General features: G+C 43.4%; 1 protein-coding gene across 1 annotated transcript in view; it reads right to left on the bottom strand.

The window, feature by feature from the left end:
• REELD1 (reeler domain containing 1) overlaps positions 1-13,239 on the bottom strand; it is a 38,793-nt gene that overhangs the window by 5,693 nt on the left and 19,861 nt on the right. The window contains 8 exon segments of the mRNA XM_033857321.2: positions 737-800; positions 2,226-2,334; positions 2,337-2,539; positions 5,673-5,826; positions 7,627-7,698; positions 7,701-7,856; positions 10,588-10,645; positions 10,647-13,011. Coding sequence (XP_033713212.1) covers positions 737-800; positions 2,226-2,334; positions 2,337-2,539; positions 5,673-5,826; positions 7,627-7,698; positions 7,701-7,856; positions 10,588-10,645; positions 10,647-10,796 — 966 coding nt within the window. The 5' untranslated portion in view covers positions 10,797-13,011.

The raw sequence follows: 13,239 nt of genomic DNA on the forward strand, positions 1-13,239 counted from the left end.
GCGTGCAGCACCGAAGACCCAACACAGCCAAAACTAAATAAATAAATTTAAATAAATAAATTAAAAAAAAAAAGAGCTCAGAGGAAAACGTCCATGCAGATAAACATGCACTTGTTATTGATGGTGATGGGGAAGCTAATGGAAACTCCACTGAGAGATCATTCTTGTAAATCAAAAATAAACTTAGGGTCGTTTAAGAGGCTTCTAGACCAATGTGGGTGACAGTCATCTCCAATGGCTGAAAGCTTTGAGTGTGTCTTTTTATGCAAGAGGGACCATTGAATCTTGCTGTAGGTTCCAATCAATTTGAGTAAGGATAGTATACCATGTTTTATTTTGTGTTCCTTTTAAGAGTTCAAAGGAATAGTATTCATTGGGCATGTATATTTTATATTGTCCATTGATCTCACCTCTGGGACCATACATGGTATTTTGAGGCCAATGTTATGAAGGACAGGGTGGGGGGAGGAGGAGAGAGGGCTTATTAACCGAAGCTAAGTGGGAAAACAACTCACTAAAACCATCAATTTCTACAATTGCCGATAACTTCAGAGATGCTGTGTATAATGAAAAGGCTGATATTGATCGGAAAAAGACGCTGTGTATATATCATACCCTTGCCTCCTTCTCTCTGATTTTGGCTACTAGTCTAAAATCTCTGATTTCCCAGCCTGGAACTTCCCACTCTGGCGTCAAAAATACCAAACTCACTGCCCATGCGCAACTTGGCTGTTACCTGTTCATCCCTATCCGAGGGTAGGCAAGTTTCCAATGAATCAAAGCTTGGATCATTCTGAGTCCTAAAGGGAAGGGAAAAAAGGCTTAGAAGGAGTCCCTAAGTATCGGGGGGTTTTTCTTACCTTTCATTATAAAAATTTTCAAAGTAAACAAGTAGAATAATATAATGAACCCCCAAATATTTACCACCCAGCTTCAAAAATTATTAATTCATGACCAATTTTATTTTACCTTTATTCCTACCTACCTACTTTGCTGCCAGGTTTTTCTGTTTGATTTTTCCTTCAGAAATTAATTTATTTAATTTATTTTTATTTTATTTTGGAGTAGAGTTGATTAACAATGCTGTGTTAATTCCAGGTGTACAGCGGTGATTCAGTTTACATATACATGTATCTATTCTTTTTCAAATTCTTTTCCCATTTAGGTTATTACAGAGTACTGAGCAGAGTTCCCTGCGCTAAAACCTTTCTGGCTATCTATTTTAAATAGAGCAGCGTGTACATGTCAATCCCAAATTCTCAATCTGCCCTTCCCCGCTGGTGACCATAAGTTCGTTCTCTAAGTCTGTGAGATTGTTTCTGTTTTGTAAATAAGTTCATTTGCATTATTTTCTTTAGATTCCACATATAAGTGATATCATATGGTATTTGTCTTTCTCTGACTTTATTTCACTTAGTATGATAATCAAAAAGCAACGTTTCCTGGGGCTTCCCTGGTGGTGCAGTGGTTAAGGATCCGCCTGCCAATGCAGGGAACATGGGTTCGATCCCTGGTTTGAGAAGATCCCACATGCCGCGGAGCAACTAAGCCCGTGCGTCACAACTACTGAGCCTGCGCTCTAGAGCCCCCGAGCCACAACTACTGAAGCTCGCGTGCCTATAGAGCCCATGCTCCACAACAAGAGAAGCCACTGCAATGAGAAGCCTGTGCACCGTAACAAAGAGCCCCACTCACCACAACTGGAGAAAGCCTGCACGTAGCAACGAAGACCCAACGCAGCAAAAAAAAAAAAAAATAATAAATAAATAAAAGCAACATTTCCTGTCACTGCTGTGTATACTGATAAAATTACATTTGTTGGAAACACTGGAGTTTGGAGTTGGAGAGGGCATGGGGGCGGGTGATATGTGAAGATGGCAGCAAAGACTCAGTGAATGCTTGAATTGATTTATATAATTTATATTTATATATATTTACATATTATAAATGTATGTATCTAAAACCTATATTTATATTTTATTTTATTTATAGCAGCATCTCAGAGACCTCACCCTGTCCAAGACAGTACAGTTTCCCCAGGTAATTTATATATCCAGCTCTTCTGACCAGTGGCTTTTCTGCAATCAGTGTTTCTCACGTACTTAAGAATAAATATGGTTGAGATCTTTTTCTGTCTGACTCCAGGAAGGTTCCATTTCCTTAGCACCCTTGTGTTTGGCCTCATCCCACCACCTGTCCCGAATGGCCCACCCCTGGCCCATTACCTGTGGTGGGTGCTAGGGCTGGAAGCAAAGCTCTCTGAGGAGAATCCCCTGATGGCCATGAACCTCTCCAGCCCACGAACGTCCGGGGATACTTCCAGGGTTCGGTTCTGTCCCCACTGGGCTGGTGGCCATCGCTGACTACGGCACCTATGTGTGAAGATGCTGGGAACGGAGTCTCTGCAGCCCCAGGAAATTCTGTCACCTGAACATTGGCAGGAACAGGATCTAAGCTGTCCTCTCCTGCAGCTCCAGGGACGGCCACAGCAGAGATATCCGTGCGCTGCTGAGGAAGAATGACGGGGACCCTGGGGGCCAAGCGGAGGCCCAGAGACACTACAGGGAGAGAAGGAGAAATCGTTCCTTTTATCGATTAGCACACATAGCCAGGACAATGGGCTGAATGCCAGAGACTTTAACGTGCCTGAGGACAGGCTATTAAGTGTGAACCACTCAAAAACATCACCATAAAGATGATTTGCTCAGTAATAGAAACTCCTGACCAAGCAGCAAAGCACCTGAATTCTCATGTCTTTTTAAAGTGTAAGCTCCTAGGCTTCTGGGCTTGTGCCTTCTTAACAGACACCAATCAGAGAATATAGAAACCGCTGTGACCACTCTATGTTTTCTCACTTCTGCCAAAGCCTGCTTCTAGCTAGAAAAGAAAATGGAATCCCACAAATCACAGATTTTTTAAAGCCCTAGATCATTCTTGCCATAGTATATTAATGCAAAATGTTTCCCCAGGGATGGTAAGGGCTCGAGTCTCTGCTATGGGCAGAGGTGGGATCACTGCCCTCCACTGTCTCCTTTCCCATCTGTGATGAGCTGACATCATGGCCCAGAGCATTAGAAATAGCTTCACAGAGGGCAGCAAACACACAAGCACAGGTTTTGGAATCTTCACTCTGCTAATTCCTGATTTGGGGTAAGTCCTCCAGAAGGTCAGTTTCTTCTTTTGCAAAATGAGACCAGTAACGGTACCTACAGCCTAGGACTGTAGCAGGGGTAAAGTGAAATCATTGATGTAAACACATGCAGCACAGTGCCTGGTACAGATGCGACGAGCGCTACGTGTTTACCACGATGATGAGTAGGGCGACCACGATGTTGTTCACAAAAAGGTGCTGACAGAAGTTTCTCTGGCCAGGGCTGCAGCTGGGTTGGATTGAATTCTTTCTCTCTCTCTCTCTCTTTTTTTTTTTTGTGACACTTTGTTCTAATGTCTTCATTACTCAAAAATACCAAGATTGACGTGAAAAATAAAGAAGGCTTACACAGACATGCAGAATTTAGCAAAACTTCTGACAGTTTTAACTCCTGCCTGAACTCTAAATGCTTCAGACACTTTCTGCAGACCCACTGCGTGCTGGGCATCATTCCAGGTGCTGGGGATGTAGAAGTGATGCCGATTGCTAACTGTTGTTTCTGAATTCAAAGTCTAGGAGACAGACTCCTAGATGCCTAACCTTATAAATCGCAGTGTGAGGAGAGCTTCAATACCAGAGCTGAAGAAAGCAATTACAGGGCTTCCCTGGTGGCGCAGTGGTTGAGAGTCCGCCTGCCGATGCAGGGGACACGGGTTCGTGCCCCGGTCCGGGAGGATCCCACATGCCGCGGAGCGGCTGGGCCCGTGAGCCATGGCCGCTGAGCCTGCGCGTCCGGAACCTGTGCTCCACAATGGGAAAGGCCACAGCAGTGAGAGGTCTGCGTACCGCAAAAAAAAAAAAAAAAAAAAAAAAAAAAGAAAGCAATTACATTTGCCTACCAAGAAGTAAGGGGAAAAGGCTCACAAAGGAGATATTTGAATCGCTCCTGGAAAGGTAAATAGTTCATCATGAGGAACAGTTCCATTTAAGGAAATGTCAGAAGGCAAAACATGGAGATATAAAAGTAGGTCATGCCTAGTGCGGTTGGGTAGGACCCCAAAGTGTTCCAAGGCTCTGCTGGAAAATAAGTTTGAGAGTTACAATATACTATCCTCCCAATGGGACAATTTGTCACTCACATTTGCCAACTGAAGTCTTCTTACACTTAAAAAATCCATTTAACTTTGTTAGATGACACCTCCCCCAATGTGTGTGCGTGTACCCACACACACACACACACACACACACACATTCGTTTTACCCTTGGGAAGCACTGGGGTTTGTGTAGAGGAATGGGTAAGAAAAGAGGCAGGGGCCAAGGGGAGGAATGTGAGTAGCATGATGAGGGGTCCACCCTGTAGCTGCTCGGATTGGAGTCCGCTACCCCCCAGGGGACAAGGTGCCAGCAGGGTCAACCATCTGAGAGACTTTACAGTATCAACGGGACCCATCTTCCTGAAGCCTCACTAATATTCATATTCATCTTAAAACAAACATGCCTGGGATCCGAATGCAACATTCACATGATTTATAACATGAAACAGGAGACTTCAAACCCATGTTGGATTTGCAGGGTCTTCTTAAGGCCACCCTCTCAGACCCTGAGACCTTTCCTCTGCTTTTAGGAGTATCTTGGTGAAATGGTTGGAGGAGCAGTGCTGCGCAATGTGGAGAAAACAAAGGTTTTGGTCACAGGCAGGGATGGAGGGTGGCCCAGGGTTGGCTCTGAGCCTGGGTCTGCTAGACTAGCAAAGTCAGGGATTCATATCGGATCCCGGCCTCACCATGTTAGCCCGGAAAGGAAAGTGGAATTGAATGGACCAAAGGTTGGATCTTCTGTGCAGGTGATTGGATGCCTTTACGAAGGCATCTGTTCAGAGCACTTAACTAGATATAAATAATGAAAATGAGTTCCATTTCACCAGGAATTTTCAGGTGGATCAGACATTCTTTAGCTGGTTAGGGTTTTTTTCATTATCTGTTTTTGTTTGTTTGTTTTCTCAGAAGTTCATGGGCCAATGGAATCTAAAGCCACTTGGTGAGCCAGGGAAAACACCCATTGCCATCAAAACAGCCTCTCGTTCCTCATTCTGTTCTACAACCCAGGCTGCAAAGAGCCATCTACCTACCTCGGAAAGTAACAATCAAAACTGAATGAACTTACATAAAAAAAGAAAAAAGGGTTATTTCTTTCTGGTGCTGCCTGTGCAGCCTCAGGGGTCTGGGGAAAACAGCTGAAATATCATGGTGATTTGTTAAGTGTGGGAGTGGGGGAAGGTGGTTGGCTAATTTTTTGGTTTTGCAGCTCAGTTCCAATGCTTCGTGGCCCAACTTCACCTGTGAGGTTGAGCCGGACAGAGTGTGTTTGCTGCAGCGAACCCTGAACTTGCAAGAGTCTCCCCGACCCACACCCATGGCTGTGGGATCCCATCCCCAAGAACTGTTGACACTCCCAAGGCAGGTGTCTATTGGTTGGGTCCCAGGAACAGGAAACTGGCTAGAGTCACTCTTAAGTGAAAATTAGTAACTGTGAAAATAATGCTGCCAACCAGCCTGGTGAATGCAGCGGCAAGCTACGCCTGGGGCGGTTCCTTCCGTGCCCTCCGGCCTCTGCCCAGGGGCTGGCATAGGTGAGCCAGGCTCCACGTGGCTGTCGGAACTAGCTCTACTGTGTGTCTGTTGAGACACGACAGATGATTCAATCCTCGTCCAGTAAACGAAATATGACTGGACCACTGATAAACGGTAGAGAAAGAGAGCAGAGAGATTCGAGGATTTAGTTTCCCTTAAATCGTACCTCGGGCCGTCCTGATAGAAAGGAGAGAACAAACAAAAAGATAAAGAAGAGCCCAAGTCTACATGGATAGAACTTAGAGAGAGATGATTGTGTTACTCCCTCGGGTGACTATAGGAGACAATAGGTACAAATCAATTACCCTCCCGAATAAATGCAATCATTAAGAATCTCCTTTTGACTAAGAGGTGTCTTCTAGAACCATGGACTCAAAAGGTTTCATCTTCAACTGTGATCGTTCGCCAGTACTGGTACGTCATGAATTGAATTACACCCTTCATTGAAAATTTTATAAATCTGTCGTAAAATCGTATAATCCTATTGGAATTGTAAATGCTATTGAAAATGAGAGGTAAATCATTCATAGTCTAAATAATATTTTGAATACATAATGCCTTTCTTCAGTAAAAATCATTTGCACCGACATGATCTCATTCATCCTCCCCCAAATTTCACCAAAGTAGGGATTATTGGCAAGTACCATTTTTCTCACTGTAAGTATTCAGAAGGCAGTGATAAAAAGGTGATGAATTTAGCTGAGATCACCCAGAGAGTTAAGGGGCAAGTAAAAGTCATGGTTTGTTGTCATGTCAAGGTTATGGTGGGAAAGGATCCTGGGAGGTGAGAGAATGTAGGAGGACTTGAGAGATGCTTCTGACCAGTGACTCAGCTCCTTTTTCTGCCAAAGGGAGATAACAGTTTCTGAACTACTTCTTCTGTAGCACACAGCAGCTATGACAGTACATCTAAAAATACAAACGGAGGGGCTTTGAGAAATAAAAGTAACTGTACAGATTGAAGGCCTTCAGGCACCACACACCCCTTGCATTGGAACCAAAGTCCTGGCAGGAGCCAGTTACACCAACAGTCGAGTGGGTCCTGGCCTTTCCAGATGGGCAAAGTCGTCAGGGCACAGTGTTGTCCTCCTTGTTTGTCCTTCCTGTTGTTTTAGGCCACCAGGAATGGATGGAAGGAAAGAGGACCCTGAGGGACAGGGGATGTACACCTCATCTCTCATGTTCCCCAGTGCAGAGGGGACAACCATGGGGTCTGGATGTCTCCACACTTGGGCACAACCTCCCTCTTCTGTATATGAGGGTGTAGGGGAAAGAAACAGAGGAATACATACCCTTTCCTAAAAACCAAAAAAAAAAAAAAAAGAAGAAGTTCGCTTTCTTGGTACATGTGAGTGAAAAGAAGGACAAAGCCACGGTCTCCTTTTGAGGAACGATGATGCTTGTATGATGCTTACAGTTGCCGGGAACTGGTCCACGCAGTTGGCTCCTTCGCCCTTATGCAACACTACGAGGTGGGTGCTGTCATGATCACACCCGTCTGGGGGACAATAAGCTGAAGCACAGAGCCCTCAGTGGCTCTGCCCAGGCCCAGGAAGTGTCCACTGTCTGTCTGCTTCTGTCTCTCTCTTTCTGGGCTCTCTCCCGACTCTCCCACCAGCAGCTCTTTTGTCCCCTAGTGAGAATTTCCTGGAGAGATTGGCCAAGGTTCATCTGTGCGCAGGGAGGAGGGACATCACACATTCCTGGACCATGGATAACAGCACAGAGGGGCGTTGGGACAATTTTCTTTTAGTCCCCCCCGTAGAGACACTCTAGTTGGGGCAGCCCCAGTGACCCTGTCCTTGTTATAAGGTGGAGGGTGGGAGGTAGGAAACAAGAAGAAAGGGAGGAGAAGCTCCCTGTTTTCAAAGTGGAAGCTCAGTTACCAAGAACCAGAACTTGACTCTCTTATAGGAACCTGACGTCCCTTACGGGGTGGGCGGGGGCCCGCCACTCAAACGACAGATTTCTCTTCCGGACTTGTCCACGTGGGTGACTGTGTCAGCCTCTTCAAAACAAGCCATCGGTTTGGAATGAGGAGGAATGAAAACAAAAGTGCCAGCTATCTGATGATCAGACTCCCTTCGGGCCTGAAGTAGAAAGCCCATGAAATCACGACTGCCCTTCACAGCCACTTCCACAGAAAACATCCACTCAAGGTCAACACACTTGAAGGAGTTCCACTTGGTGACTTTACATGCGTATTTTCAAAATGAAAAGCTTAGGACCAGCCCAGTCCCCCAAAAGTACGCAATTCATGAGGGAAAAAAAAAAAGGTTGAAGTGCTATTTCACACCCAAAATAAATTCCATTTGTAAAGATGGAATATAAAAGATATGTAAAAATGAAATACAAAAGAAGTAGAAACAAGAGTTTGGCTTTTTTTTTTCATTGTTTTTGTTTTGGTTTTTTTTTTTGCTTTTGTTTTTGTTTTAATATTGGAGTTAGGAATGCCTCTCCAAGCAAATTCAGTAGCCATAAAGGAAAAGATGATTTCTTAAAATTCTCAATATAGAAGAAATAACAAACGATAAAATGAGAAAGGTATTTGTAAGATACAACAGACAAATATACAAAGAGTTATGGTGAATTAACAAAAAGATAGCCAAACTGAAAATTATCAATAGACACAAACAGAAAATAAACAAGCTCAATCATAATTTTTAAAACAATTATAAATAAGACACTATTTTATACCTATCATGTTAACAAATTTCAAAATGTGTAATTATAACCAATATTGATAGGCCAACAGAAAAACTAGGGCACTCAGTCAGTAGTACTGGAACTTAAACTATGCAACTCTTTGAGGGGGTAACCCGACAACATTTTCCATTTTTTTTATTCCTCACACTAAACAGTAGAACAAAATGATTGGATAAAACCATATACAGAGGGTAAATTTCATTTCCATTTATCGCCTCTAATTCCCATCAAAAGAGTTAGCATACATCAAAAAGGAATGGAGCCAACAGTGTTGATGTGTTTGAGTTCACTGTAGCTATTAAATAGATACTTTCCAGTTTACGTTTAGCTACTATCTTCAACATCAGTAGCTTTCTTTTTTAACTTTATATTTTATATTGGAGTATAGTTGATTAACAATGTTGTGTTAGTTTCAGGATGGAGGAGGAGTATTTATTGGTTGAGGGTAGCCCCCCCAGGGGTGTATATGTCTATGTATAACTGAATCACCTCAGTAGCTTTCTTTCTTTTTTTTCCTATCTTTTTTCTTATTGGAGCATAATTGCTTTACAATGTTGTGTTAGCTTCTGCTGTACAACGAAGTGAATCAGCTCTATGTATACATATACTCACTCCCTCTTGGACCTCCCTCCCACCCCCTGCCATCCCACCCCTCTAGGTCATCACAGAGCACTGAGCTGCGCTCCCTTCACTATATACCACCGGTTCCCACTAGCTATCTGTTTTACAAATGGTGGTGTACATATTTCAATCCCAATCTCCCAATTCATCCCACCCTCCGCTTCCCCCACTGTGTCCACCTGCCCGTTCTCTACGTTCACCTCTCTGTTCCTGCCCTGCAAATTGGTTCATCTGCACCATTTTTCTAGATTCCACATATATGCGTTAATATACGATACTTGTTTTTCTCTTTCTGACTTCCTTCATTCACTCTGCATGAGTAGCTGTCTTTCCTGCTTTTTCCAGCTGGCATCTTGGGACCTTGGTCCAAGGTGGGCAGGTGTGACTCTGAAGTGTGTGTATGCGTGTTGGGAGGTGGGATGGATGGTGGAAACACCCCTGGGGGGCTACCCTCAACCAATAAATACCCCTCCTCCATCCTCCCAAGGGATGATTCACAGGTGTGTTTCCCGTGGTTTCTCAGAGGGTCCCCACTGGAATTGGGCCCCAGTGCGTTGCCCACGGCAGTAACCCACTCTATTTGACACCTCATTAGTGTTTCGTTATTCCCTGTCACCCTTTCCCCTCTCTCTCATCTATGCTTCCTGGATCACTCCCCAAATAAACCACCTGCACTCAAGTTCTCGCTCTGAATTTGTAGGCACCTGAACTAAAATAGCAGGCAATGCTCTTTTCACTCCTCAAATAATTTTAGTTTTAAATAAGGAGGAAAAAAGTCTATTTCTCACACATCCTCTATATGTGATGTTTGTTCAGGGTAACTATATTTATACCTTATAATAAAGACAAAATAAGTTTTTATTATAAGGCCATTTGTGCCCTCTTCTCTTATAAAGATTAATCTCAATATAGAGATAAGTTATATGGTTTTCATGATACAAATATTTCATGCTTCATAGCTACAGCTAGGGATCATCATACTAAGTGAAATAAGTCAGAAAGAGAAAGACAAACACCATATGATATCACTTACATGTAGAATCTAAAATAGGGCACAAATGAACCTATCTACGAAAGAGAAACAGACTCACAGACATAGAGAACAGACTTGTGGTGGCCACAGAGGAGGGGGGTATGGGGAGGGATGGATTGGGAGTTTGGGGTTAGCAGACGCAAACTATTACATATAGAATGGATAAACAACAAGGTCCTACTGTAGAGCACAGGGAACTATAGTCAATATCCTGTGATAAACCATAGTGGAAAAGAATATAAAAAATAATGTATATATGTGAATAACTGAGGCACTTTACTACACAGCAGATATTAATACAGCATTGTAAATCCACTATGCTTCGATAAAAAAAATTTTTTTAAACCCACAAATATTTCATGCTTATTTTTGGCTGCATAATTTCTTCTTAGGATTAAGCCCAACTTTAGCCCAGGAAACTCCTACCTGGGACAAACACAACTTGGAATTTGTCACTATGGCCCAGGGGCTCCTGGGGGTCTCTCAAAGCCTCTCCCATACATACCCAAAGCCGTGTCACCCGGTGAGTCAGAAGAGCTGCCAGTGAGAATGGTGATGTGGGGGGGTCCTGGGGTGCTGAGGCTGGGCTGGAATGTGCTTGGGCTGCATGTCCACACAGGCCACCGAGCCGGCCCCATGGGAAAAGGCAGAGGAGCTGGATGCCGGGCAGAGAGCGGCACAAGGCCAGCCTGCGAGGGCAGCGGGGACCCTCATCCTGCCCTCTCCTGTGCCCCGAGAAACAGCAGCTTCAACGCAGATGCTATTTAGGAAAACAATACGATGTCCTTCTGAATGTGCCTGACCTGGATCCCACACTGCCTTTAAACCTGAAATACCTTTGGTATCACCTCCCCAGATTGTAAGCACTCAAGGTCAAGATCAAAAAGATGTGCCGCGTTACTATACATAAAACAGATGACCAACAAGGACCCACTGTAATAGCATGGGGAATTGCACTCAACATTTTGTAATAACCTATAAAGGAAATAATCTGCATAAAAATAGATGTATAGGTATAACTGAATCCCTGTGCTGTACACCTGAAACTAACACAACACTGTAAATCAACTATACTTCTGTTAAAAAAAAAGTATATCTCTGTAAAATGGCATTTAAAAAAAAACAAAAAAAAATCAATGTGGAAATGATCAATAAATATAGCTAGAACATCTTTTAACTAAAAGGAATTTCAATTGAATTAAAGTTTAAATGTGAAAAATGAAACCACAAGAAAAAAAAAATGTGCCAGACTGTAGGAAGTATTTCATTTCTAAACCCTTTTTTTTTAAACCTCTCTTCTTGCAATTTTTTTGTAAGAATGTTTCTTTTTAAAGAGAGGCTATACTAATTACATCAAAGAAAAAAGACCAGAAAATGTTTGAATCCTAATGTGGACTCCTTACAAACTGCCTGATATCCAAGGACAACGTGAGCTGTAATATATTATTGCTGAAATGAGACACCCAATATTCCAATATGGGCAGGCAGCCTGACATATGGTGACTTGGTTTATCTCTCTAATTGCAGATTACAGAGTTAACTGCTACGTATCTTCTGCCAACTATCAGTTATTTAGAGGAGACTGCTAAATTTGCAATGCTTCCATAGCTCCTGTCCTTTCTCCTGTTGATGATTTTTAATTATTTCACTCCTTTCTCACAGAGAAAGTTATACCCAAGCCCATCCACTCTATACATTGTTAAATATACTGGGGGGAAAAAAAAGCCCACAAAAAAACTGGCTCAGAAATAGAATAAAATGTTTGGGCAAAACAACATTTATAGAGTAAATATTTTTGTTTACACCTCCGATGTCCATCCACAGAAAGAATTAAAAGTTGATTGTCAAAGAAGTTCACAGATGAAAGTAACGTGAGAAGTAGCAAATAAGACAGATGAAAAGCTCTCTGAGTAAAAATTCAGGACTAGTAGGCATTTTTAAAAAATAGCTATTTGTTTTTATAGTCCTATGTACATGTATTTTAAAAGTTCTGCTAATATTGTGATCTAAGGAGCAATGCAGAGCAACAACAGCTCTCCTCTCTAATAAGCTGGTTTTAAAAGGTAAAAATAAAATGTAAAAATTTGGTGAAATTAGCTATAAAAGCAGTAGACTAAGGAGGTAAACCATACAACCAAATCATCGTGTCATCTACTGCCATCCTATCTGCACACACCATCGCCACCTTTACACTGACCAGACACAGGGGACCAGAGTATGATCTATTGTATGATGGGAATCTCTTGGACTTGTCCTAAGAGTCCTCAGACAATACCTTTCTCTTGCTAGGTTTGTTCTCCATAAGGCAGTAAAAGTCAAAACCCCTACACCACAAGGGGCCGTTCCTACCGATTTCCAGACACATTAGAAGATGATGAACAAGGAGCTGTTAAAAGCATATTCTCAGCTGAGGAGACCCAGGGCCCTTCTCGTCTCCTTTCAGAGGGGCCACATAGACAGCCCCGGGGGGCCCTTGTGGATGGCGGAAGCTGGTCTCCTCCTCACAGAGGCAGCTTGAACACAGATGCCTATGGAGGAAGCGGGGTGAGGGCCACATGCCGCAGATCACCACCGAAGCCATAAATTTCATCCTCCCCCCCCCTCCCTTAGATCTCGAAGTTTCTTACCCACCGGCACTTTGTTGTCTACCTGAACCAGAAAAAACATCCACTTACCGAGGAATACACTTTCCTCCAGGATTGATGCAACAGTTTCCACTCTCAGAGCTGCAGAGACACATCCTTTCAACAAGTCCTTTCTTCCCCCCTTCAGTTTCTCCTCCAATGGGCAGGATAACAGCTGTTACCGCTAACCCTCAGCGTCCCCAGGAACTTTTCTTCGGAGTCCAAATCCAGCCTTAATCGCACTGGTTTCTTTAAGATCAGAGACACATCCTCATGTACAGTTTCCACATCATCATTGTTCAAGCCTGTGTGAAGAACGAGAAAGAACTGGGACTGGTTTTGCATACGACTTCCTTCGGCATTCTCAGCAGGAGCCGGACGCCTTCATCTTGGTCCCGCTGCCACGGGGAGAATGATCGAATCAAACAGATCTCAGAGATCTCTGCTTCTGGGTCAACGTGGGCTGAAGAAGCTGTCCCGGCTGAAGTGGGATTGAGGTCATGGCCAGGGTGCAAGCACACTCCCTCCCCATC

The sequence above is a fragment of the Tursiops truncatus genome, chromosome 5 (assembly GCF_011762595.2).
Source record: "Tursiops truncatus isolate mTurTru1 chromosome 5, mTurTru1.mat.Y, whole genome shotgun sequence".
NCBI classification, from domain to species: domain Eukaryota; kingdom Metazoa; phylum Chordata; class Mammalia; order Artiodactyla; family Delphinidae; genus Tursiops; species Tursiops truncatus.